General features: G+C 46.5%; 1 protein-coding gene across 4 annotated transcripts in view; it reads left to right on the forward strand.

The window, feature by feature from the left end:
* Positions 1–11,945: 11,945 nt before the first annotated feature.
* The window catches only part of XRCC1 (X-ray repair cross complementing 1), a 176,311-nt gene continuing 161,161 nt past the window's right edge, over positions 11,946–27,095 (forward strand). The window contains exons 1-2 of one of the 4 annotated variants that reach the window (XM_033963446.1): positions 11,946–12,083; positions 26,748–26,860. In XM_033963446.1, the coding sequence (XP_033819337.1) occupies positions 26,810–26,860 (51 nt within the window). In that variant the 5' untranslated portion in view covers positions 11,946–12,083; positions 26,748–26,809. The other 3 variants (XM_033963445.1, XM_033963444.1, XM_033963447.1) reach the window with 3 other exon arrangements.

Raw genomic sequence — 27,095 nt, forward strand, 5'->3', positions numbered from 1 at the left:
TGGTTAAGCCTGCTGTGGTCAATATGAACGAACTGTGGAGGGCTACTGAAGTCATGGACTCCAACCTCAGAAAGGCATTGTCAAAGAAAGAGCTTATATTTAAAAAAATTGGAATATATGGAGAATAAACAGAGAAGGAATAATTTGAGAATGCTAAATTTTCCTAAATCTCCAATAGTGTCAGCAGTTAAAATGGTTCAGAGATATATGGAGATGTTTTTTTTTAATATCAACGGAAAGTTTACCACCTATCATTAAAGCTCAATATATTTCTTTGGGAAAGAAACAAGAGTTCTACTCCCACTGGAACAGTGGGGATGGAAGGTATTGAAATTAATTTGACTAATTTTTTTGAGAACTCACTGGAAGTAATAACTGAAAAAACTACCCTCATAGTGACATTTGCCTTAGAGTTTGACAAAGATTTAGGGCTTGTTTTACAAAGGTGCGCACGCTACCCGAAAAACTACCGCCTGCTCAAGAGGAGGCGGTAGCAGCTAGCGCGTGCTATTCCACACGTTAAGGCCCTAATGCACCTTTGTAAAAGGAGCCCTTAATACTTCAGACTTGGTATTTCAGACATATGAATGATAAATTTTTTCAGCTCCACAATTCGATTGTTTCCAGATATATCTCAAGCTACACAAAAGAGAAGAAAAGATTTCCTGGTTTATAGACCTAGAGCTCTAGTCCTGGAAGCTACTTTATTTTGAAATTTCCTGAAAAGTGTTGTGTTCTACTGGAGAGGAAAAATTATCTTTTTCTTGAGCCAACACTTATTAGAATTTATTGTGGCTAAAGAGGGAGGGGAAGTGACTATTAGCCAAATAACATCGCCCACAGTGTAACAAACCGGCAGTTGAAAGTGTTTCCTTTTGATTTACTTAAATTTCTTTTCTTTTTCTAATTCTTGAATCTCTACAATTTGTGGACTAAATAATGAGTGCAATTTTCAAAAAAATTTTCTTTTTCTTTATATTTCACATTTTTGAGTTTCTAAATCTATATTAAAGTAAAGTTTGTTTGTTTGAGATCTGAAAATTTAATTTAAAAAAATGTTTAGATAAATTTCTGGGGGGAAAAAAATTCATAAACCCATAATATAGACATGGGGAAATCCAGTGCTTATCTAAATGGAATGTATTTAAAACACTGCCAGCCACTTGCCTTTTTTTGCTAGCAGTGGCCAAAGTTGACTTAACATTAGATATGACCCAGTTTGACAAAAATCATATGTTAGAATCATCATACACCACGTTTATTGCTTCACGTTATTTTACAGGACTATCAAAACACACCCCTCTGACTCAGGGGTGTGGGGAGGGAATCGCCAGTCTCTCCTCCTCTCCCGCGTATCTATTTAAATATTAGCCGACGCAAGCAGCATCTTCCACTTGCTTACGCCGGCCTCGGCTCCCTTCTGACGTCACGTTCTGGTCCCGCGACCTGAACGTGAGGTCAGATGGGAGCCAAAGCCGGCGCAAGCAAGTGGAAGATACTGCTTGCGCCGGCGAATATTTCAAGAGTTATCAAGGAGGCGCCAACCTCCCTAGCTATGCCACTGCTCCCATTCTCACGCATCCCTTGGTCATACGCATTTGGTGATCGTCTCCCCCCTCCGTGATCTGCTATCTCTCCTTCTCCCTAGTCCAATATGTCTTCCCACACCTCCTTAATCGTGATCCGGCACCACTCTCTCATTGTACCGTGAAATTCATACATAACGGCACCCACCACCGCAGTTTTCCTCCTCCAACGATACAACGTCTCTCCCTCGAACGCATATTGCTTTACAAAAGGAAGTTGCGTCAGAGAAGGGCGGGATTCCAAAAAAGAAAAGCTGCGGGGCCTGTAGAGTAAAGAAGAAAGTCGCGCGGAACCGAGTTTCGAGCCTCTTAGTGACCAACTCCTCGTGCTTACAATAATTCAATGCTACTACACTTGTTCTCTACCCTGCCTAATGCAGCAAGGCTCACACTGACATCTGCATGAGCCAACAACTTTAGAGACCATCACCTGATCTACTAGCTCATGGGTGTGGTAACTTCCACGTGGTTGCAGGTGGAGGGTGCTCCAGTAGATTAGATGATCTCTGACGTTGCTAGCTCCTGCATGCATCAAGTGTGGACCCTGAAGTGCAGCCGTGCTGAATTATTGTAGGGGGCGGTCGCCTCTCCAACCCTCTACTGTGTGTGTGCCTTCCCTTCCTTCCCTCCTTCCTACTTAGGGCCAGATACACAAAGCTCCTCAACAACCCACATGCAACACCCTCCCACGCTGTTCCAGTTTGGTATCTCTTCCTCTCTATTTCAAACCCAATCCAACATCTCTGCCTCGTTCTCAAACTTCCAGCCCCCATCACTCACCTTCTAACTAGAGAGTAGCACGAAGACAGAAATGTCACCAATCCCCACTGGAATCTAATCCATCCCCACTTGTCCCCATAAATAATCCCATCCATCTCCTCGCATACTCATCACTTTCAGAAGTAGTCATTTCATTTATGTTGAAATATATTAGAAGCTCTGGCAGAGACCCATTTACAAAGTATGTAGTCTTCCCAATTAATATTGCCAAATAAGCAAGCACTTGATTAATTGGAAAGACTACATGCTTTGTAAATGGGTCTGTGCCAGAGCCTCTAATGTATTTTGTACTGTTTGTTCTGAAAACCCACCAGGCTTTTCAGGGTTGAGAGACAAATACAGGACAGGCTGCCTGCCTTGGAAGATTTTCAGAGCAAACAGTACATTAATGCTGGCTTTTACAAAGCTGCAAGAGATTTCTACTACGGGCTGGCGAAGTAAATGCTCCGACACTCATAGAATTCATATGGGCGATGGAACATTTACTTCACTGGCCTGCGGTAGAAACCTCTACCTAGCTTTGTAATAGGGGGCCTAAGGCCTGGATTCTGTAAATAGCACCTACATGGGTTGGCGCCTTCAAAAATTGTGCTGGCTGTATGTCAATCATGCATAGGTGGTGTGGCTGCTACTGAAAAACTTAGGCACCAGTAATCTAGGCCAGGATTTTAAAGGCCTACATTACTGGTGCCTGTTTGACAGAAAATCATGCATAATGATGCCTAAGGTCATCTCTATCCCCTAACCACACCTACTTTGACCTTAGACACTGCTAGACTCCATGTTTAGATGCATTTCTGGCGTTTACTTTTTTATGTTTAAACAATTTGTTATTGATGACAAAACCACTTGCAGTACAATAAAACACCATGGTCAACACCAGTGACAATGTTACACAGAGAAAAGAAAAGACCGCAATCTAAGTCATCATGTTTTCTTAATTGGTTTTACTTGCGTGGTCAATTACCACGCCAATTAAAACCAATTAAAGCAATTTAGGCGGTGGTTTTTATAGAATCAGGGCCTAGGTGCTCAATGTACTGTAATTCTCAATTACTTTGAGCCACAAATTTGTGTTCACTTTGACTGCAGTTGTCACTACATCAAAATATAGAAATCTTCATGCAGTATATAAAAGGAAAAGCGGAAAGCATGCATAGCACAAGTGCTTAAGAAGGACACATCTGTACCAGAATGAACCACCATAAAACTAATCCTTAATCCTACAGAAAACTGGAGGAACAGCAGCATTGGTAACAAAAAAAATGATGTACTTACCCTGGTAAGCTCTTTTCCAGAAGATAGATAAGACATTCTTGACGAGTGGGTGGTGTCCCAATGGCCGCGTGCCATTTGAAGAAGGAATCCAGTTCAGGTTTTTCTCTGTGCCTCGTCTGTACTTCACTGAGCTCCTTAGCTCAACCTACAGTTAGTACCCAAGCATCAAGAGCTACCAAACCAATGTGAAATAGAGACACCCATAACAAACAATGTCATACATAATTGTTCTGCTCATAGAAGTAACATGAAAATATCAGCTGCAAACAGCCAGCAAAAACCTCAAGAGAGCTCAGAAACTACTCCTGCAGAAAAGAGGAACATATATACAGTATTCTCCCCAGCCCCCAAGTGCTGACTGGCATCCAAGATACAACTTGGAGAAGCATAAACAAACTGAGACAGTAGTCAGACGCAGGACGATCAGGGTGAGAGTCTAGAATGTCTCACCTATCTCTACTGGAAAAGAGCTTACCAGGGTAAGTACATAATCTCTTTTTCCAGTGCAATAGGTGAGACATTCTAGACAATTAGGATGCACAAAAGCAGTCCCCAAAAAGCTAGGGCAGAGACCTGTCTCACCCCCACATCCACTCTGTAACACTTGGCAAAAGTGTGTAGAAAGGACCATGTTGCTGCCCTGCTAATCTCCTCAGGGGAGACAGCTCTAGCTTCAGGCCATGAAGAAGCCACACATAAAGAAGAATGCGCCTTGATGGAAACAGGAGACTGTTTCCCAGAAAGAATGTAGGCTGATGAAAGGGCCTCACAGATCCATCTGGAAATCATTGCCTTTAGAAGTGGGAGCGCCCAGCTTGAAAGAATGAGTCAGCACAAACAAATGGTCAAAAAGACAAAATTCATTTATGACCTCCAGATAGCAAAGAAACACTCTGCCACATTTAGTTTCCTCAAAACATGATCCTGTGTCTTTGAACCAGCAGGCATGATTAACATGGAAAGCCAAAACCATCTTCGGTAGGAAGAAACTGTGCACAAGGAAATCCCCATCTCTGAGATCTGGAGGAACAGTTCACTGAAAGAAAGAGCCTGGAGTTCAGAGACATACTTTGCTGATGTAACAGCGACCAGAAAGACCGTTTTAAGCATCAAATCCAAGAAGGAAACATCCTGAAAGGGCTCAAAGGGAGTCTTGGGTAGACTAAACAGCACCAGGTTGAGGTCCCACGAAGGGAACAACAGTTTAATCAGTGGTCTAATGTGAAGAGCCCCTCTCAGAAATCTGGCAATATCAGAGTAAGACACCACAGACAATTGACAACTCGTGCCACTTGGATCTGAAGAGATGCCACGGTGAGGCCTTGATCAAGACCAGCCTAGAAAAAAGCGAGCACCACCAACATTGAAGTGGAATATGGCTCCACTTGTTCCTGAGCACACCAATGCTGGAAAGTCTTCCACGCCGTAGTGTAAGCAGATACAGTAGTTGACTTCTTAGACATGAGAAGAGTGCTAAGGACCACATCATAACAATCCTTGTGGTCTAAAGCTGTGTACTCAAGAGCCTTAAGAGCAAAGTAACCCAGGACCTCCACGCAGACCGAACCCTGTATAAGTAGGTCAAGATGAGTGCTCAACCGAAGGCTGTGACTCTAGCGAAGATGCATCAGCTCTGTGTACCATGGCCTGTGAGGCCAGTCAGAACCACCAGAATGACACGGCCTGGATGGTCCACAATCCACCGAATGACTCGGCCTATCATGGGATTCCCTGAGGCCACGGCTGCAACAAAGCGTTGAGACCCTCACTTCTGAGCTCAGACCTTCAAGTGAAGAATCAATCTGATTTCTTGTTCTTTGCCAAGGCCATTAGGTCTAAGCGGTACCTACCCCAGCACTGCACAATGGCTCCGAACACGACTGAGGCCCGCGCCCACTCGTCCTGATCCAAGGGCTGCCTGCTGAGGAAGTTGGCTTGAACAGTGTTGACTCCAGCCACATGTGCTGCTGAGAGTACCTGGAGGTGGCGTTCCGCTCACAGAAAGAGAAGGTAAGCCTCCTGAGTCAAGACAATTGTTCCTGGCACCTCACTAGCAATTGACATAGGCTACTGCCATTGCATTGTCAGAGAAACCTCTGACCGCTTGCCCCTCCAGATTGTTCTGCAAACGCACTTACAGCCAACCGAATGGCTCTGAGCTCCAACTGATTGATTGATCATGTCCACTGAGAGGGCATCAATACCCCTGAATGGGACACCAATTGCAGTGGGCTCTCTAGCTCCGAAGGCTGGCATCTGTCATCACCACGATCCAGGAGGGAATCTGCAGTGCTACACACTTGCATAGTGATGGCGGGAGAAGCCACAATCATGCTGGCCAGAGCCTCCAGAGTCCAGGGAAGACTGGCCTGTGATGCATCCCTGTGTGGAGCCCAGCGAGAGAGTTAGGCATGCTGGAAAGGATGCATGTGCGCTCTCGTCCAAGGAACCACATCTAACATGGCAGCCATGGACCCAGAACCTGAAGATAGTCCCACACCAAAGGAGCTGGTTAACCCAGAAGGGAAGAAATCTAGGAACACAGTTTATGTCTGCATGCCCCTGGAAGACAGACGTGGCCCGCAGTCATGTTGAAGAGAACACCCAAGTATTCCAGAGACTGCGTGGGTGAGAGACTGCCCTTTCTGTAATTCACACTCCAACCAAGATCCTCTAGCACTTGGATCATCTGATCCATTGTGTGTTGACCCTTGGCCAATGAGGGAGCTCTGATTAGCCAGTCATCCAAGAAAAGGTGTAATTACGGACCCATCTTACTTAAGTAAGCCACTGCAACCACCATCACCTTGGTCAATGTATGAGGAGCCATTGCTAGTTCAAAGGGCAGAGCCAAAAACTGATAATGGTTATGCAAAATGTGAAACTGCAAGAATCTGCGGTGGGTTGGAAAGATCAGAATGTGCAAGTATGCCCCATGAATCCAGATAGGGAAGGAACTCTCCCAGGACCAACGCTGCTATGACAGATTGCACTGTGTCCATGTGAAAGCATGGAATCTTGAGAGCAGCATTAAAGTGCTGCAGCTCCAGAATAGGCCTTCAACTGTCTGAGCCAGTCATTGGCACGATAAAGTAAATGGAGTATCTGCCGGAGCTTGAAAGGTCAGGTGGCACCCGCTCTAGAACTTGAATATCCAGCAAGTGCTGTACAGTGGCCTGCACTTGGAGCACCTTGTCCAGGTGCCCTGCGTGAGAGTCCATGAACCAATCAGTCAGAGGCTGGGCAAATTCCAATTGGAGCCTGACCAAATAAAGTCCAGAACCCACTGGTTGGATGAATTGCAAACCCAAGCTAGCAGGAACACTGATAGCCTGCTCCCTATCTGTAGAAGGGGTCCTCCAGCCTGGCATCATTGACAAGGGGCATAAGATGGCTGGGCATGTCTGTAGCCAGAGTACCTGTGCCGGGAGCTCTGGTCTGAAACATGGCACTGGCATATGAGTGGTAATGCCTCGAGTCATGAAAATGAGAGCAACCAGAACCCCTAGAGGGTTTGGGTCTGCTATCAGACAGGATTTTAGGGTGACTGCCCACCACAGAATTCATGAGGTTGACTAGGCCCTTGCCAAACAACAACTGCCCTTAAAGGAAAATCTTGCTAAAATAGCCTTGGAAGTGGAATCACCAGCCCATTGTCTAATCCAGAACATTATGTGGGCAGAAATAGAGAACGCCAAAACCCGCATAAGGTCATATAAAGCATCACTCACATAATCCAACACAGCCAAAAGAAAATGATGAGGAGAATCTACAGCCTCACTCTCCAGGGTGCAAAGCTGAGACAGACAGGCACGTATGACAATAGACACCACCAAAGCAGTCTTAAAGCCCAAAGCAGCTGCATCAAAAAAACTCTGGAGGACTAAATCGATACGGTGGTCCTGCATGTCTGTAAACACCACATCACTTTCCCTGGGAAGAGAGGTGCAGTTAGGCACCTGCACAACCAAAGAATCCACTCTAGGCTGATCCAGATAGTACAAGCAAGACATGGCCCTTGCTATCATAAGAACACATTCTGGAAAGTCACAATGCTCTGATATTCAAATGCTCATATCAGGGTGCCAGGGAAAGATTGAGGACTGCAAGTGCACACCAGAAAGCCAGCAGAAAGGACAGGATGGAGTCAGCTGAGTGACCAAATGCAACTCTTGTAAAGACTCAGAAATAAGATCTGTCAAAGTCACAGTCCTAAATAAGTGCAGAACTGTGGGATCGTCCACAGGTTCTAGAGCCCCTGAAGGTTCCAAAGATCCAGTGTACAGTCCCTGGTCCCCCATCCTTGGAAGTGTTGCACTTGTAAATAAGGGGTCAGCAAACTGGTCATCAGCATAAGGATCACAATCAAGCAGACTAGGAACAGCGGCTGACTGAGACAAGAACATGCCCATAGAAGCAACGCCACAGAGAGACGCAGCTGAGGCAGAGTGGAACTGTGCAGAGGAAGAATGCCTGCCTTGAAATGCATCTGGGGCGTATAGTTACCTTCCGATGACTTAACCATATGTTTCATAGATTATGGAGGGGCTGCAGCCTTGCGCACAGAACTATCAGCTATGCTGAACCCCAAAAATAAAGACAGCTGCTCACTAGGCTAGCCAAGCATTTTGTCACCAGCTTGATCAGGGGAGAGGCTATGCTTTACACTGCCGCCTCTCCCGGCTGTGCAACAAGTATGCTCCTGAAGTACCAAGTTTGAGCAATCCTGACAGAATTCACATTAGGAGAGCTTAAGGATTCCATCCCAACAAGATTTGAGGCAAAAATTGCAGTTTTGGAGAAGCAGGGAGCTTTTGAAATTTTAAAAAAAAAGTTTGCTAAATATCAGAAATGGCTGCCACTAGGAAATTCATGCCAAAATCAAGATATTTTTCACACTTAATAAAGTTAAAAAATGGCGATTTTAGGATTTTTCAGATGGGGGAACACAGGGGGACATGCAGAAACCTTGAAAACCCCACTTTTCAGACCTCCCCTGATTCATCTTGAAGGAGTCTGGGACTGGTTTTCCTGAGTTTTGAACTAAGTTTTCTCCTTAATAAAATGCTGAATTATGTTTAATTGCAGACCTGACTTATCTCATATTCTAGCCTGCCTGAATTGGGTGTTTTAGCTTGGGCGTTTTAGCTTCTTACTAGCTGATGCCCCGGCGTTGCACGGGTATTTAATTATAGCAATAACACTGTAAATGGATTTAAATAAAGATACTTTATAGTGGTGAATGAAATAATTTTGTTACAGCTTTATAAAAAGTAAAATATTCAAAGTATAATGTGAAATATTTGACAAAATGAATACAATTCAACTAACACAAAAATTGATTATAAACAACATTTTTAGTTTCACCTCCAGGAGCAAGAACATATACATTCTTGGGTGAACCCACCCTTCCCACGTGTGCAGGTGGGCCGCGAGACCCCCAGAACATATCACCCCAGGTAGTGAGGGATCTGCATACCAAGTTTCGTTCAAAACGGTCCCACAGCTTCTTACATTTTTTCCATTGACTTGAATGGGTGAAATCTGATTTTCTGTTTGTAGCTCCGCCCACGTGTGCAGGTGGGTCGCGAGACCCCCAGAACATATCACTCCCGGTAGTGAGGGATCTGCATACCAATTTTCGTTCAAATTGGTCCCACAGCGTTTTACATTTTTTCCATTGACATGAATGGGTGAAATCCGATTTTCTGTTTGTAGCTCCGCCCACGTGTGCAGGAGGGCCGCGAGACCCCCAGAACATATCACCCCAGGTAGTGAGGGATCTGTATACCAAGTTTCGTTCAAATCGGTCAAGCCGTTTGTGAATTACTGTGAGAATGGCAGCTTTTTACATTTTTTCCATTGACATGAATGGGTGAAATCTGATTTTCTGTTTGTAGCTCCGCCCACGTGTGCAGGTGGGCCGCGAGACCCCCAGAACATATCACCCCAGGTAGTGAGGGATCTGCATGCCAAGTTTCGTCCAAATTGGTCACAGTGAGAATGGCAGCTTTTTACATTTTTTCCATTGACATGAATGGGTGAAATCTGATGTTCTGTTTGTAGCTCCGCCCACGTGTGCAGGTGGGCCGCGAGACCCCCAGAACATATCACCCCAGGTAATTGGAATTACTGTGAGAATGGCAGCTTTTTACATTTTTTCCATTGACATGAATGGGTGAAATCTGATTTTCTGTTTGTAGCTCCGCCCACGTGTGCAGGTGGGCCGCGAGACCCCCAGAACATATCACCCCAGGTAGTGAGGGATCTGCATACCAAGTTTCGTCCAAATTGGTCACAGTGAGAATGGCAGCTTTTTACATTTTTTCCATTGACATGAATGGGTGAAATCTGATTTTCTGTTTGTAGCTCCGCCCATGTGTGCAGGTGGGCCGCGAGACCCCCAGAACATATCACCCCAGGTAGTGAGGGATCAGCATACCAAGTTTAGTTCAAATCGGTCCCACAGCTTTTTACATTTTTCCCATTGACTTGAATGGGTGAAATCTGAAGTTATGTTTGTAGCTCCGCCCACGTGTGCAGTTGGGCTGCGAGACCCCCAGAACATATCATCCCGGGTAGTGAGGGATCCGCATACCAAGTTTCGTTCAAATCGGGCAAGCCGGTTTTGCGGAGGCAGTTTTTACATTTTTTCCATTGACATGAATGGGTGAAATCTGATTTTCTGTTTGTAGCTCCGCCCAGGTGTGCAGGTTGGCCGCGATACCCCCAGAACATATCACCCCAGGTAGTGAGGGATCTGCATACCAAGTTTCGTTCAAATCGGGCAAGCCGTTTTTGCGTTGGCAGCTGTTTTACATTTTTTCCATTGACATGAATGGGTGAAATCTGATTTTGTTTGTAGCTCCGCCCACATGTGCAGGTGGGCCGTGAGACCCCCAGAACATATCATCCCAGGTAGTGAGGGATCGGCATACCAAGTTTCGTTCAAATCGGGCAAGCAGTTTTTGCGTTGGCAGCTCTTTATATTTTTTCCATTGACATGAATGGGTGAAATCCGATTATCTGTTTGTAGCTCCGCCCACGTGTGCAGGTGGGCCGCGAGACCCCCAGAACATATCATCCCGGGTAGTGAGGGATCTGCATACCAAGTTTCGTTCAAATCGGTCAAGCCGTTTTTGCGTGATCGCGGCACATACATACATACATCCGATTTTATATATATAGATGGTTATCTCAGCATACACAATATTGTATTCCGCCCTCCTGGACATGTAACAGAAAGACTGCAGGGCTTAGATAAGTGACCTGCTTAGGACCAATGATTGTTAAGAAAAGTAACACGAGAAGTTTTTTCTAGCATTCAGTTGTATAGCCAGAAAAATGTTTAAATATCACTGTAACTTCCTGGTTTTAGGACTTCTGAAGCTGCCAGCTTGGGGGCTCAGGAGTCCGCATATGCTGAATAAAACATCTGTGCTTTCTTCAAGTCTCTATGTTTTGTGGCTGACCAAAATGACCTTTCAATCTCACAGGCTGTGACAGCCTATTTACCTCACTGTGACCTGTGTGTGGAATTTTGCTGCAGCCTGCCTCAGCTCCCTTACAGTAGCTGGATCAGAGAATCACTGCCTGATGTTGGAAATGTCTCTGCCATGCTGATCTTCAGGCTGCCAGTCGAGACCCTATGCCTGACTGCACCTCTACACCTGCAGATCCGATGGATGCGCATCGGGATGGGCAGAGGTAAAAAGATGCAGCCAGCACTTTGCGAGACACTGCCGAGCCTCCTAAGAGTGCTTAACAGCCTGCGCTCAATCCCTGCTTAACAGTAGGTGAGACAACTTCAGGGACGGCCCTGCGCTCCAAAGAAATCTAAGCAGGCTGGCTAACAAGTACCCACTGGGATTGGCCTGTGAAGGCCGCTGGTAAACCTTCAAGGAAATGACCTCAGGACAACCCAATTGCTGTATATAAAGTAAATTTATTGATAATAAGTAAAGACCAGCTTACATGAACCAAAGGTACAGCAGATTAGGTCAACGGATGACATACACAGATTAGCCGGTCTATCTGATATGTGATATCCGTCCTGAAGCTTAAACCAGCCGGTATGCTACTTTTAACCTATGCAGTCTCCCCTCCCCCCCCCCCCCCCCCATATGCCCTTAACTTCGCCTTAGGTCAATGCATATGTTTTATACACAAAACGGAACCAGCGCGAATAATAAAAAATAAAAAAGACAAGCAATCAGCATTGCTGCGAACTGATTGCACGTGGAAGTCGCTAACACAAGTACCAGTAGATCAAGTGATAGTTTCTGATGTCACTAGCCTGTGCAAGTGTTAGTGTCAGCCGGAGCTGACAAGTGCGCCTGCGCTAAAGCAGTAGGACTAGGAGGAGGCGGTGCTTGAATGCCATGGAGAACCTTGGGTAGTTTGTAATTGGAGAAGCTCGTACACGCCTACGGGAACTTCGTAAGAAATATCTCCATCCATGCGGGTTTCCTGCAAACCCCGTTCCTTTTTTAGCTCTCTGAATTGCCTTTCAAATCGCCGTGACAAGCTTATCGGCTTTTTTGTCTCCGGCGTCCCGCCCTCCTTTGACGCAACTTGTTTCAATTCTTCGGCGTCCCGCTCTCTGATGCAACTTCCTGTTCCCAATAAGGCGGGACGCATCCGAAGGAGAGAAGTGTAAGAGGGGACGGGGCGCTGGAGATGGAAGGCTGTAGGAATGGTGGTGTGGGATCTTGGGTATGAGTTTGATGGTAGAACGGTGGAGGGTGCGGTGATTGTTGAGGGAGATGTGCTGGGTCGCGGAGAGGGGGGGGGGGGAGACATGTTGGGACCAGGGAGAGCGAACGAGAAGAGTGGGGCAGATCAGAGTTGACAGATCATGGGAGGAGAGACTAATTCTCTAGCAGGGGTGTCAAAGTCCCTCCTCGATGGCCGTAATCCAGTCGGGTTTTCAGGATTTCCCCAATGAATATGCATTGAAAGCAGTGCATGCACATAGATCTCATGCATATTCATTGGGGAAATCCTGAAAACCCGACTGGATTCCGGCCCTCGAGGACCGACTTTGACACCTGTGCTCTAATGCGCCTGACGAAGGGTACTGAGGGCAGTCAAATGCGTGTGACTTGGTACATAGGAACCGGCTTTTCCAAAATGATTAGGTTTACAAAACCTAATCAAGATTATTCCTCGCTGTACACAGTAAGGGGGTTTGTTCAGTGTTCGTGGTGCTGAAGCATCCACAAAACTTATGACTTGGTTTCTCTGTAGTTGTCAAATGTCAAAAAGCCATTTTTCTCTTGTGGAAATGAGCTATTTCAAAAGTGTCCATTGGTGCTGGTAAAAATAAGTGTGTTGGTCCCCAATGCACAAACTTTTACCAGTACTGACCCATGGCACTGGGGCTAGGATTGAAATAGTGCTTGTAGTACTAAGAGATGCAAGTGACTATGGTACCTTTTCAACTGATCGTTTCTCCCCCCCAAAAAAAAACCCAACACATGTGTTATTGCAATCTTTGGTTAATAATAACTCTATTTTTATATACTGCAATACCACAAACAGTTCAGAGCGGTTTACAGAGGAAGAAACTATATAGACAGCGATATTACAAAAGATTTTTGAAAGTGGAGACTGGCCATGACTCTAATTACATCATGCCTCTAATTACTGTATTTTTTTGCTCCATAAGACGCACCTTAGATTTAGAGGAGGAAAACAAACGAACAAAAAAATACATTCTTAACCCAGGCTCTGCAACCTGTCCCCCAGACTCCCTAACAGGCTCTGCACCCTGTCCCCCAGACTCTGCACCCAACCCCACACTCTTTGCCAGGATCTCACCCTTTCCCCCCTCCCTGCCAGGCTCTGCACCCTGTCCCCCCAGTACTTTTGTAAATCCCCTGTACCTTTTAAAAACACCCCCCTGCCCCTTCGCACCTTTCAAAAACACCCCTATAGCCTGGTGGTCCAGCATGCATAGGCAAAAGGCAGCCCCCCCACCACTTCCTGGGCCCGCGCTCCCTCCCGAATGGCTTCTGTCAATTATCACGAGTCTCGGGTCCTGAAGGCAGTCCTGAAGGACAGGCACATCCTGTAGGAAATCAGCCAGCACCTCTCCTCACCGGCGCCTCTCCTCTTCTAGCATCCTCTCCCCCACTGGCGGCTCAGGACCCCAATGTCCATGCAATTCCTGATGCCCTCCAGCCACAGTCCTGAGTTTAGTATGTCGCAGCTCCAGAGAGTTTGCGAGACACTGTGATAGAAGGCGCAAGTCTTTATCTGATGTTATTTCCTAGGTTACTACTTAACGTTGTCTATTCCCTCCTGGATGTGCACTTCATTGCATATTTGTGTCATCCACAAAAAAACAAACTTTTCTTTCTGCCCCTTTTTGGGGGTGGAAAATGTGCGTCTTATGGAGCGAAAAACACAGTATATCTGGCACCTCTCCTTCCCTCATAAGGTCTATCACCATTTGTCTCAGCAAGAGCATCTTGAAAGGCATCCATAATCTCTCTGCTTTCAGATTCTACAGATGGGACAAGGGCATCTTTATGTTTTTATCAAATGATTCCAAGAAAAGTATGAGAAATTTTGTGTATGTATTCATAAGAACATACTTGTATGCATGTATTTTGTATTTGATCTCAATGTTTTCGATGGGATGTAAGAGGTAAGGAATTTATTGATAAATGCTGGGGTGTTTACGAGTCTAGTTTTAAATGTTAGAAGAAGTAATTTGTAAGTTATATGGTGTGGAATTGGTATCCAATGGGCGTCTCGGAGTAAGGTCGAATATAGCTTTATAGATGAGTTTTATAGCTGTGTTTTTTGGATAATTTGGAGCCGGTGTATTTCCTTCTGTATAAAAAAAATTGGTATAACAAATTACAGTAATCGAGGTGAGAGATTACTAGAGAGTGAATCGGAATGTTAAGAAAGGGGGATTAAGGAGGAAAAATATTGAATGTATTAGCTTTAATTTGTGAAAGCATTTCTGAACGTCTGCACTTAATCTGTTCGTGGAAAGTACTTTTTTTTTGGTCACGGATGACTCCCTGTAGTTTCATCTTGGTGTCCATTTGTATTAGGGTTGATTCAATACAGATAGGCATGGTTAGATCCAGGGCTGTGGAGTCGGTAGATAAATGTTCCGACTCCAGTACCCAAAATTTCCTCCGACTCCTCGACTCCGACTCCACAGCACTGGTTAGATTTTCAGATCGTTAAAATGGAATGTCAAGTTGAGAGAAATGAGCATTTTCGACACCACCTTCTTTTTGCTTTTAATCAAGGTTCTAAGGCCGCAGAAGCTGCTCGCAACATTTGTGCTGTGTATATAGTGGATGCTATAGCTGAAAGAATCGCTCGTGATTGGTATGCCAAGTTCAAAAATGGAGTCGGTAGATAAATGTTCCGACTCCTCAGTTTTTTGTACTTCTGACTCCGACTCCAGGTACCCGAAATTTACTCCGACTCCGACTCCACAGCCCTGGTTAGATCATCCTTAATCTGTGCAAGGAAACAAAACACCTTTTATTTTTGAAATGTTTAATGCAAGCATGTTTTGATTGAGCCACAGGCTGATCTGTGTGAGTTTACGGTTAATTTCTTGAATTTCATCTGTAGTGGCAGGGTCCAAAGGATGTAGAAGCTGAATGTCGCCTGCATATGCGAAGTCAGTGAAACCTATGGATGGAGTGTCAATAGGGGGGCTAAGAATAGATTAAAGAGTATTGGAGAGAGGATAGAGCCCTGTGGAATTCTATATTTTTGAATGAAAATTTTGAACACTGTATTCTCAGAGTTCACTTGATATGATCGATTTTTGAAATAGGAAATGAACCAGGTTAGAACTGTACCAGTAATACCTGAAGTTTGAAGTCTTTGGAGTTGTAATGAGTGGTTGATCTTATCAAAGGCTGCTGTGAGATCTAGTGAGAATAGGAGAACAGATTTATAATGATCCAAAAGTATTTGATTGCAGTAGTTAGTCCAACAGGGAAAGTTTGGTAGAATGGTGTGGTTAGAAGCCAGTTTAATTGGGGTAAAATGCATTTGTTTTTCCAGAAAGGAGGAGAGTTGCCCCCTCTTCTACAAAGCCATGCGGTAACGACCCTGAAGCTCATAGAGATTTAAAGGGCTTTGGGACTGTTGCTGCATGGCAGCCACTAGCGTGGCTTTGTAGAAGAGGGTGTTGGTTAAATACCAGCTTCTTTAGCACTCTCCAGACCAGTAGAGGTTAATCTTTACGAATGGGTATATATCCAATCATGACCAGCAGGTGGAGACTGAAAACAAAACTGTGGGACAGTATATACTATACTCCCTTCTCTATTTCCCTCAGTCTTCTTTCAGTCTCCAGCAGGTGTTGATGTGATCTGTACCCATCTCCCTTGGTAGGGCTGTTGGAATTTGTTTAGGGGGTTTATAGTCCCTGTTTTTGGCCGGACGGAGCTTGGGCGGACCCTGTTTGGGGGTTCGTCCGACCTCGGGGGTGTCAAACCCGGCGGGTCTCGAGCTGGGTTCCTCCCCCCACTTCCTCCACCTCCCCACATTTTTTTAGAGGAGCCTCAGCAGTAAGCCTTGCCCCCTAAATCAAGCAAGGCATATTGCTTCGAGAGCCTGTGGAGTCTGTTCTGTAAAAAAAAAAAAATCCTGAGGTAGTGCTGGTCTGGAGGGTTGTTTCCCTTTAAGAAAACTGTATTTTACTGTATTTTTTCATCTAACCGGCACTTTTTTATAGCTAGGTCGCTTAGGAGCAATGAGCACTTCTAAAGGGAAAAAGTGCTCCAGGCGCGAGGCACTTGCGGCCGGCCTGTGCAAGCGGTGTTCAGGCCGGTGCGGTGGAGGAGCTCCGTCGGCAGCGGCTGCAGGCGCCCAGAGCTCCCCGCTGATGGTGCCTCGCGAGTCGGCTGGGAGCAGTGGGGAAGCCCGGTCTTCCCCAACCGCCCACGGAGGGATTCCCTGAGCCGCCGACGGTCGGGTTGTTGGGGATTCCCTCTCAGCTGATATTTTGACAGCTGATGCCGACTTGCCTGTTTTAGCGGCTGGGACTGTTCAGGCTTCTCAGCCGCTACAGGCTATGGAGGGAGCATTTTTGGCGGGAAAGTCGCCATCTTCTCAGTCTGGCCCCTCCATTTTGTCTTCCACCTCAGGTGACCTTCCCCCTGTATTGGAAAAACAGGGGCAGGTTTCTGCTGGGTCCCCTGCTGTGGCAGGGAGTCCCTTGGGACCTTTGGGGGGTTTTTCTCCTGATTTTTTTTTTTTCCCTTGTGCAGAGCCTATTTTCAGGCGGCTGGGGGTCCCGGTTGCGCTCAGGGGGTTTCGGGGAGTGGGGTTTCCTCCGCGCTCCCTGCGGCTTTGCCTCTCTCGTCTGTTGTGGCGTCCCCTCCTCCTCCTCCCTTGTCCAAGCGTCCGCGGGTGTCGTGGGATGAGGATTTATGGTCGGAGGAGCGTGTCGGTCTGGATGAGGACCTGGACCTTTCTGAGGATTTCCAGGACCCTCTCGAGGGGACGGCCGCTAGCGGCGGGTTGTCGGGTTTCCCGTCCTCCGGCGAAGAGGCGTCAGTGGTGCGCCTTTTTCAGAGAGATGAGCTGCTGGACATGATTCAACAGGTTTCTTCGGTGTTGCGTTTTGAGGATGCGCCACCGGAGACTCCGCGTGTGGGGGACCCTCTGCTACGAGGGATCCATTCCGTTTTCCGCTCTTTTCCTATGCATCAGGATATTCGGGATATTATACTGGAACAGTGGAAAACGCCGGAGGCGCCGGAGGCGCGCAGCATGGCTCGTTTGTATCCCATCCCAGAGGGGGATCAGGCTACTTTAGCATCGCCAGTCGTAGATGCGGTGGTCTCGGCGATTTCTAAGCGGCATACCGTGCCTGTTGAGGGCGGTTCTGCCTTGCGGGACTCTGAGGAGCGCAAGTTGGAGAACATCCTTAAGCAAAATTTTCAGGTCTCTGCCTTTGGGGTCCAGGCGGCTATTTGTGGGGGGCTGGTCGCTCGCGCCATGTTTCGGTGGGCTGAGCGTGTACTGGATCGGGAGTCTGATGACTGGTCTCTGATGGATCAGGAGGTGGCGAAGATTGAGATGGCTGCCTCGTTCCTCTCAGATGCTCTGTATGACTTGGTGCGGATCTCGGCTAAGTCTATGGCCTTTGGTGTGGCCGCGCGGCGTATTTTGTGGCTGCGCGCTTGGGCGGCGGATGCTGCGTCTAAAGCTAAGCTTACTAAATTTCCCTTTCGGGGGTCCTTTTTGTTTGGGGAGGAATTGGATAAGTTGATTCAGACTCTGACGGACTCAAAGGTGCCCCGTCTGCCTGAGGACCGTGCCCGCCCTGCGTCTCGGGGTGGCGCTGCCCGGGGGCGTTTGCGGGAGTTTCGCAAGTATCGCCCTGGGCGTGGGGCTGCTTCTTTCCCGGCTCCAGGGTTTTCCCGGGGTCGGTTCTTCCAGCGCATGCAGCCCTTTCGGGGGGCCCGTCGGGGGGCAGGGAATCCCTCCGCTGGTTCCCCCGCTTCCCGTCCTGCACAATGACTCCTTGCCGGCGCCCCCTTTGGTTCCGGTGGGGGCCCGGCTGCGCACATTTTTCCCCAAATGGGCCGAGATCACGTCCGATCAGTAGGTCCTGGAGGTGGTGCGGGTCGGTTATGCCCTGGAGTTCGCCCACTCTCTGCCGGACCTTTTCCTCGCCTCTTCATGTCAGACTCCTTGGAAGACGCAGGCTTTTCGCCAGACCCTTCAGCGCTTGCTAGATCTCAAAGCAGTTGTTCCAGTGCCCTCTCCGGAGTGGGGCACAGGCAGGTACTCCATTTACTTTGTGGTGCCCAAGAAGGAGGAGACCTTTCGGCCCATCCTGGATTTGAAAGGGGTCAACAGGGCTCTCAAGATTCCATCTTTCCGCATGGAAACTCTGCGGTCGGTCATTCTGGCGGTTCAGCCGAGGGAGTTTCTCACTTCTCTCAATCTGACGGAGGCCTACTTGCATGTTCCCATTCGGGCCTCTCACCAGCGCTTCCTTCGCTTTGCGATCTTGGGTCGGCACTATCAGTTCTGTGCGCTTCCCTTTGGTCTGGCCACGGCTCCCCGGACGTTCACCAAGGTGATGGTGGTCGTCGCGGCAGCCTTGCGGTCGGAGGGCATCCTGGTACACCCCTACCTGGACGACTGGTTGATTCGGGCAAAGTCGTTGCAGGAGAGTTCCCGGGTTACGGCTCGGGTGGTGGAGTTTCTCCGGTCGCTGGGCTGGGTGGTCAACCTTTCCAAGAGTCGGTTGGTCCCGGCTCAGCGTCTGGAGTACCTTGGGGTTCTGTTCGACACCTCCTTGGGGAAGGTCTTCCTTCCAGAGGCCCGGGTGAGCAAATTGCAATCTCAGATTTGCCTGCTTTTGGCGTCCCGGTGTCCTCGGGCGCGAGATTTCCTCCAAGTCTTGGGGTCGATGGCGGCGTCCCTGGACGTGGTGAGGTGGGCGCGGGCCCACATGCGTCCTCTTCAGTATGCTCTGCTCCGGAGGTGGTCTCCCCAGAGGTACGGTTTGGATGTTCCTGTTCCCCTGCGAGGCATGGCGCGCTGCAGTCTGCGCTGGTGGCTCCGGACCCCTCACCTGGTTCAGGGGGTGGGTCTGGATCTCCCGCAGTGGACGGTGCTCCTTACGGATGCGAGTCTCCTCGGTTGGGGGGCTCAGTGTTTGGGTCACTCAGCTCAGGGCACCTGGTCCACGGAGGAGGCCTCCTGGTCGATCAACGTGTTGGAGACCAGAGCGGTCCGGCTGGCGCTGTTAGCTTTCCACTCCCTTTTGTTGGGCAAGTCGGTCAGAGTCCTGTCGGACAATGCCACGCGGTGGCTTATGTCAATCGTCAGGGGGGCACCAAGAGCACTCAGGTGGCGCAGGAGGCGGCTCGGCTCATGGTTTGGGCGGAGTCCCATCTTCTGGACCTCTCGGCCTCTCACATAGCCGGGGTAGAAAATGTTCAGGCAGACTTCCTCAGTTGTCACTTCCTGGATCCAGGAGAGTGGTGTCTCGGCGCCGTGGCGTTTCAGTTGATAGTGCAGACTTGGGGGCAGCCCCTGATGGACCTGATGGCCACGAGTGGCAACGCCAAAGTGCCCCGCTTCTTCAGTCGTCGCAGGGACGGTCTGGCCGAGGGTCTGGATGCTCTGGTCCAACCATGGCCGACGGAGGGGCTGTTGTATGTGTTCCCTCCTTGGCCATTAGTGGGCAGAGTACTTCTTCGCATTGTTCACCATCCGGGGCTGGTGGTTCTGGTGGCTCCGGATTGGCCTCGACGTCCGTGGTATGCGGATCTGGTGAGGCATCTGGTGGCGGATCCTCTTCCTCTGCCTCTCTTGGACGATCTTCTGACGCAGGGTCCCATTCCCATGTTTGACCCGTCTCCCTTTTGTCTTACGGCTTGGCTCTTGAAAGGGGTCGCCTTAGTAAGAAGGGATATTCAGATAAGGTGATCTCTACACTCTTGGGGTCCCGGAGGCTTTCTACCTCTCGGGCTTATGTGTGGGTTTGGCGTCTTTTTGAGGGATGGTGCCGGGCGCGGGGAGTGGTCTCTTTTCGCGCTTCCCTGCCTAATATTCTAGAGTTCTTGTAGGATGGCCTGGATAGAGGCCTGGCTTGGTCTTCTCTCCGGGTTCAACTTGCGGCCCTGTCGGCTTTTCGAGGGTTGGTGACAGGTCAGCGTTTGTCGGCCATTCCTGATGTGATTCGCTTTTTGCGGGTGGCCAAGTTGCTCAGGCCTCCCCTACGGCCCTCGGTTCCCTCTTGGGATCTCAATCTGGTTCTCTCTGTTTTGGTGCGCCCGCCTTTCGAGCCGTTGGATGGCTGTTCTTTGAAGGACCTTACTCTGAAGGCGGTCTTTTTGGTGGCCATTACTTCCGCTAGGCGTGTTTCTGAGCTACAGGCTTTCTCTTGTAGGGCTCCCTTCTTGGAATTTTCTAGGGAGCGGGTTGTCTTGCGGCCTGTTCCTTCCTTTCTGCCGAAAGTAGTTTCTCCTTTTCATGTCAATCAATCGGTGGTCCTCCCGGTCTTGGGTGGTCGGGAGGGCTCTTCTGAGCAACGGCAGCTGCGCAAGTTGGATGTCGGTCGGGTCCTCCGCTCTTATGTGCAGCGGACCTGGGAGTTCCGGAAATCCGATCATCTCTTTGTCCTTCTGGCGGGTCCTCATCGGGGGGCTGGCGCTTCTAAGGCTACTATTGCGCGCTGGATCAAGGAGACGATTGCTTCCGCTTATCTTCTGAGACAGAAGCCTGTTCCGGAGTTTCTCAGGGCTCATTCCACTCGGGGTCAGGCGGCTTCTTGGGCTGAGTCGTCGCTCGTGCCTCCAGTGGATATTTGTAAGGCTGCGGTTTGGTCCTCCTTGCATTCCTTTGTTAGACATTATCGGGTAGATGTTCAGGCGCGTCGGGACGCGGTGTTTGGTGAGCGTGTTCTGGTATCGGCCCTTCGGGGGTCCCGCCCGTGAGAGGGACTGCTTTGGTACGTCCCATTCGTAAAGATTAACCTCTACTGGTCTGGAGAGTGCTAAAGAAGGAGAAATTAGGTTCTTACCTGCTAATTTACTTTCTTTTAGCTTCTTCAGACCAGTAGAGGTCCCCACCCTGTCTGTTGTTGTTGTTGTTGGGGCTGTTTTGCGGGCAGTTTTTGTTTTTTGCTGCGGGTTCTAGTATTTTTCTAGGGCCGGGGAGAATTGAAGAACAGCGGCTGTGGCTCGGCTGGCTTAGCTGGCGGGCTGTGGGGACATTTTCCTTCGGGTATTTCTCCTCTGCATTTTCCAACAGCACTTGGGTATGTTAATTGTTACTCCTGTTTGGAGTATTGTTTTCTTTCTGTTTTCCAGTTCTTGGTTTTGCTTGGCTATTCGGCAGACTGAGGGAAATAGAGAAGGGAGTATAGTATATACTGTCCCACAGTTTTGTTTTCAGTCTCCACCTGCTGGTCATGATTGGATATATACCCATTCGTAAAGATTAACCTCTACTGGTCTGGAGAAGCTAAAAGAAAGTAAATTAGCAGGTAAGAACCTAATTTCTCCTTCTCTGTTACCTTTGTCACAAATGGGAGATTGGCTCTAGGGCGATAGTTGGGGCATTCTTCAACTGAGTAGTTAGTCTGTTTAAGTTTTGGAAATATAGTAGCCAATTTCTAGAGGGTAGGTATTGTTCCAGTGGAGAGACTGCTTGTGATCATCTCGTGGATAAAGAGACCAAAAGCAGTGAAGTGTTTATTGAGTATGGAGGGAAGAATAGATTCCAAGGGATTATTGGACGTAAAATACGACCATGTCACCCCACTTTTAAAGAAAGCCCATTGGCTTCCAATCCCTTTTAGAATACTATATAAAATTGCCATCTTAATGTTCAAAACTCATAAAACCAAGGAATCTTCTTTCATAGATAAACTTCTCATACTTCTCATACTGCACAACCCACCAAGAGTGCTAAGATCTGCTACTCAACATCTATTCTTTGTGCCCTCACTAAAGATCATTAATATCTGCTGTGCAACTACTTTCTCAATAACTGCCCCCCATGACCTGGAACTCATTGCCAATTTATATTAGAGACGCTGTTGAGAAAAAGCAAGCAACTCAAAACGTATTGGAGAGTGAAAGTTTATATGCCCTGAAGAAACGGTTTTTACTGTGAAACGTCGACTTCTATTTAAATATCACTTAGTTTCTTACGACTTAGAGGCAGTAGCTGTTTCAGTCCTGCACTAATATAGTTCATGGCACTTGCACATCCCCTGCGGAGGTTTTTTGCCAATGAAGTGGGTGGAGGAGGTTTGAGCATTCATGCTCTACCTAAAATAAAACCTGAGGCTTTTTCTTCCGTGGGGATAGTGCTCTCAATTAAAAGAGTGGTGTCTACATTCAGTATTATTTATTACCCACTTTCACTAGATTAGTATATTAGAGAAGAGCAAAATCTAGACAAATTTAAAGAAGCATTAAAATGTTTTATATTTAAAGACGCCTTCGAACACTGACTTTTCTTTTTTGCCTTATTTCTTCAGTAGATCCAGTGGCAAAGAGGTTTTCCCCCTTATGTTCCTACTGTTTTATCCCTTGAATGTCTCTTTTCCTTTACTTTATTGTAGTTTTCCCCTTTCCCTTTTGTTTAACTGTATGTCATGTCTCTGTATTCTATCTGTATACGTCTATTATTTTAAATTTTGTATCCCATTTTTATCATTGTAAATCGCCTAGAATTCAAGATAGGCGTTTAATCAAATTTTAAGTAAACTTGTATTCATATTCTATAATTTTAGATTAATATCTGCCAGAGAAGGTAAAGATAATTCTGATAATGAGCTGAAAGAGAAACGTTTAGCGCAGGTAGGTGAATTTGGAGTTATTAGAGTAGAAGATTGATGAAGATTGTTATAAACGATTTGTATGAGTAAATATCAGAATTTTGAATTGAATTTGGTATGTAATTGGGAGCCAGTGATATTGTTTGTATAGAGCGGTAACATGGTCATATTTCCCGTTGTGTCCCAGTAACTTATAGCTGTATTCTGTAATATAAAGTGGTTTGCCAGTTGTTGAGCAGAGGGCCTAAATAAACAATCCTTGTTTAGTTTTTTTGTGAAGTAAGTGCGCATACAATAAAATAAAGAGAAGAAGAATTATGGGCTTTAGCTATATGTTTAGAGGAGTAGTAATTTTTTTTTTGCTTTTTGACTAGAGAGTTTATAGAAGAGAGGGAGTGACATCGTCTCCATCGTCATTCCGAGGAGCAAAGTTAGCGACGGATGAGTGACAGTTCCTGAGAAAATCAGGGTTTGTTTTTTTTTTTAGCTGAGACAACCTGCTGTTTGAGAGGTGCAATGGGATTCATCAAAGTTTGGGTAACAGATGTTCATGCCCCTGATTATTCTTCTAGGTGAAGCTTTGAAAAGCCCTTAAGATTAAGATTGAGTGAGTCATTGATTGTGGAAAGATTAATTAAACTGAAATCCCTTGAAGAGTAGGTGTGAGTGTCACTTTGTTACAAAGTCCTTTTTATCCCGTTCACTTACAGATTGGGATCTCATTGTTGGTTTGCCATTTATAAATTTGGGACTCCTGACGCAGGCACTCTAGCCGAAACACGGTCCGTGTTGAGTCCATGATTTACCACATTCTTTTATGATTGACAAGACTGCTTTGTACATGGATTTTATTATTGGTTGCTAATAAAGAGGATTTTGAAGACCAGGCATGCTCTGCTTTTTTCATTTGGGAATAGTTTGGAGGCATCTGATTCTGGGGTCAGGTAATATGTGTGTGATTTTTGTATATGACCATATAACCGTGATTTGTGAGTCCATACTAATGGGATTTGAATGGAAATTTAAAGAGAACAGTATGAGAGAAGGAGAAGAGTTAGGAAGGAAGAAGATAGAGACATGTAGAGAGAGAAGCATGGACAGATATTGCACGAAGGAGCGCATTTTTGCAGTGTGTGCCGTAAGACCCGGGAGATTTAAATGTTTGCTACCGAGATGCAGTGATGATCTTCAGCAAGAGGGGGTTAGCAGCCTGGGGAGATAGAAGGAGAAATTAACATCTGAAAAAAAACAATTAAAGTGGCTGGAGGGAGTGGGGGGGTCTCTGCTGCGGTCATCCCCTCCAGGGTAGGTGGTCCCCATTGGAGAGAAAGTGGTCCATAAATTGTCTGGAACTGAGGGCCATTCGGTTGGCCTTGCTGAAGTTGCAATCCTTCCTATTGAGGAAGGCAGGCAGGGTATTTTCAAGCAATGCCACTGCAGTGGCTTATGTGAACAGAGAAGGAGACACCAGAAGCACTCCCCTTCATCTGGAGGCACGAGATGTTATTCCAATGAGTGGAATTGCACTTGCAATCTTTTTCAGTTGCCTATGTGGCAGGGATAGAGAATGGCCAGGCCAATTTACTCAGCAGGCAAACTTTAGACCCGGGAGAGTAGTCTCTGTCCCAGAGGGTACTTTTCCTCGTTGTTCAGACTTGGGGCAAATGGGACATGGATCTGATGGCCACAACCAAGAATGCAAATGCAGTTTGCTTCTTCAGTCGAAGAGTTGAGTGGGGAAGCACAGGGCTAGACGCCCTAGTTCAGCTCTGGCCCACAGAGCAGCTTCTCTGTTTTCCCGCCGTAGGCCATGGTGGGTTGGATCATAGTAACATAGTAAATGACGGCAGATAAAGACCTGAATGGTCCATCCAGTCTGCCCTTAAGTTATACCCATTAAAAAATAAATGATTAAATTAACTTGCCTTTTCTTTGATATTTCTGGGCCATAGACTGTAAAGTCTAGTATTGTCCTAGGTTCCAAATGCTGAAGTTGTCGCCCAAGCTCACTCCAGCCTATCCAACCATCCCATTATTTGCAGGATATCTACCGTAAAGTCGTGCCAGTAACATCTTCATGTTCCAAGTTAGTGGAGTTCCCATTGATGCCCTCCCTAACCCATCCTACACCGAATCACCACATTTGGGACATAGACCATGCAAGTCTGTCCAGTACCAGCCTTAGTTCTTTAATTTGTATCTTTCGTTTTCTAATTAGAGATCCTCTATTTTTTTATCCCACGCTTTTTTGAATTTCATCACCATTTTTCTCTCCACCACTTCCCTTGAGAGGGCATTCCAGACATCTACCATCCTCTCTGTGAAGAAGAATTTCATAACATTGCTCCTGAGTCTTCCTTCCTGTAACCTGAAATTATGCCTTCTAGTTTTACCATTTTTTCTTCTTTGGAAAATATTTGGTTCTATATTAATACCTTTCAAGTATTTAAATGTCTGTATCATATCTCCCCTGTCCGTCCTCTCCTCCAGAGTATACATATTTAGGTTTTCCAGTCTCTTCTCATACTACTTTTTGTTCAAATCCTTTACCGTTTTCGTCGCCTTCCTCTGGACTACTTCAAGTCTTTTTATATCCTTTGCCAGATGTGGCCTCCAAAACTAATAAAAAGGCCTGCCATCTAGCAAATATATATCGATTATTATATAACCAGTATGAGCTCTTGATATAAGTGGAAATGTGTTGTTTACTAGTTGAAAGTTTGTCTATTTGCAAATCAGCAAGAATTTTTCTGGTCACGTTTGAAGTTATATTTCTCTTATTATTTGACAAAACAGTTTCATTTAAAAAGGTTTGTATGAAAATATTGTCATTATAATTAGTGTAGAATGTAAGTTTATGTCCATATGTTCTGTTTTTGCGTCGCACTTATTGAAATTAGGTATATTTCTTGAGATTCTGTGATGGGATAGAACGGCTATCAGCCTAGAAGGAGGTCAGCACTAAGAAGCCATATGCTAAGACTTGCAGGATGTAAACTCTTCTCAGCAGGCCAGGCAAAGAACCTCATTTGCATTCTGCGGGGACCATGGTACCGGAATATCCAAATTGACTGGTGACCAGAGGGTCTTTGGGGACCAAGGCACCGGAAGTGCCTGAGTGACTAATCAACAGGTTCACATTGTGCTGTAAGGGCATCCCAAAAGTCAAGTGTGAGAAATGTGATGTCTACTTGTGTTTTACCCCAAAGTAATTGTTTCCAGAACTTCCATCAGTAATACTGAACTAGATTATGTGGCTACATAGATATGTATGTGTGGGGCATAGTTGCACATTGTTGCCCTGAAGCAAAACACCTAAAACTCTCTAAACATACAAAAATTAAAAACTATTACTTCTTGTTGCATTTTGATTACATTTATGGATTCAAATTTTTTTTGTGTCAAACAATAAATTTATGCAATATAGGATTAAAGCAGTGCGCTAGGATCCAAAGGGCCTATGTCTAAATCCGGTGGCAGCTCCTTGTGGCCCCAAGCAAGCCACTTTAACCCTCCATTGCTTTGGGTTGGCCAGAGGTGATGCTGGGAACATCACCACACTTAGGGCCTGCTGTGGATATGGTCATGTTTGTTACAGTGCTCATAATCTGTTCACAGCTTGGTGCCTGTGCACATGAGACAGACAGGAGAGAGAGATATTTTGGCAACATATAAAGTAATCCTTTTAGTAAAATTATCTGAAACTAGTTAGACACTAGAGATGGCTTCTGAATCTAACTTAGTGGTGTTTAAGAAACCATTAGTCTCTACAACCCTTTTATCTCTATCCTTAGGAAACGCCCATGTGTACGGATCCAGTGGAGGTGAAGGCACAGACCTCATAACGGACTGAAAAATGCCAGATATTAAAGTAAAGCATGTTGTGTCCTGCAGCAGTGAGGACTCGGTGAGAAAAACTGCAGAATGAAGTAGGGGAGGTGGGCAGGCATTCTATGGGAAGTGTACACAGCTATTTGAAAGGCAAGGGGGATGAATAGGACTGATTTCTATTGTGTGTGTCCCTTATTAATCTGTACTATACTGACAAGTGGTTATTTTAGAAGCACATCCACATGTAAACAGTGGAATTTACACTGTAGATTGCAGATATATCAGTGGTGTGGTTTGAGAAAGCCAAAAAA

The sequence above is a fragment of the Geotrypetes seraphini genome, chromosome 11 (genome assembly GCF_902459505.1).
Source record: "Geotrypetes seraphini chromosome 11, aGeoSer1.1, whole genome shotgun sequence".
Classification (NCBI taxonomy): domain Eukaryota; kingdom Metazoa; phylum Chordata; class Amphibia; order Gymnophiona; family Dermophiidae; genus Geotrypetes; species Geotrypetes seraphini.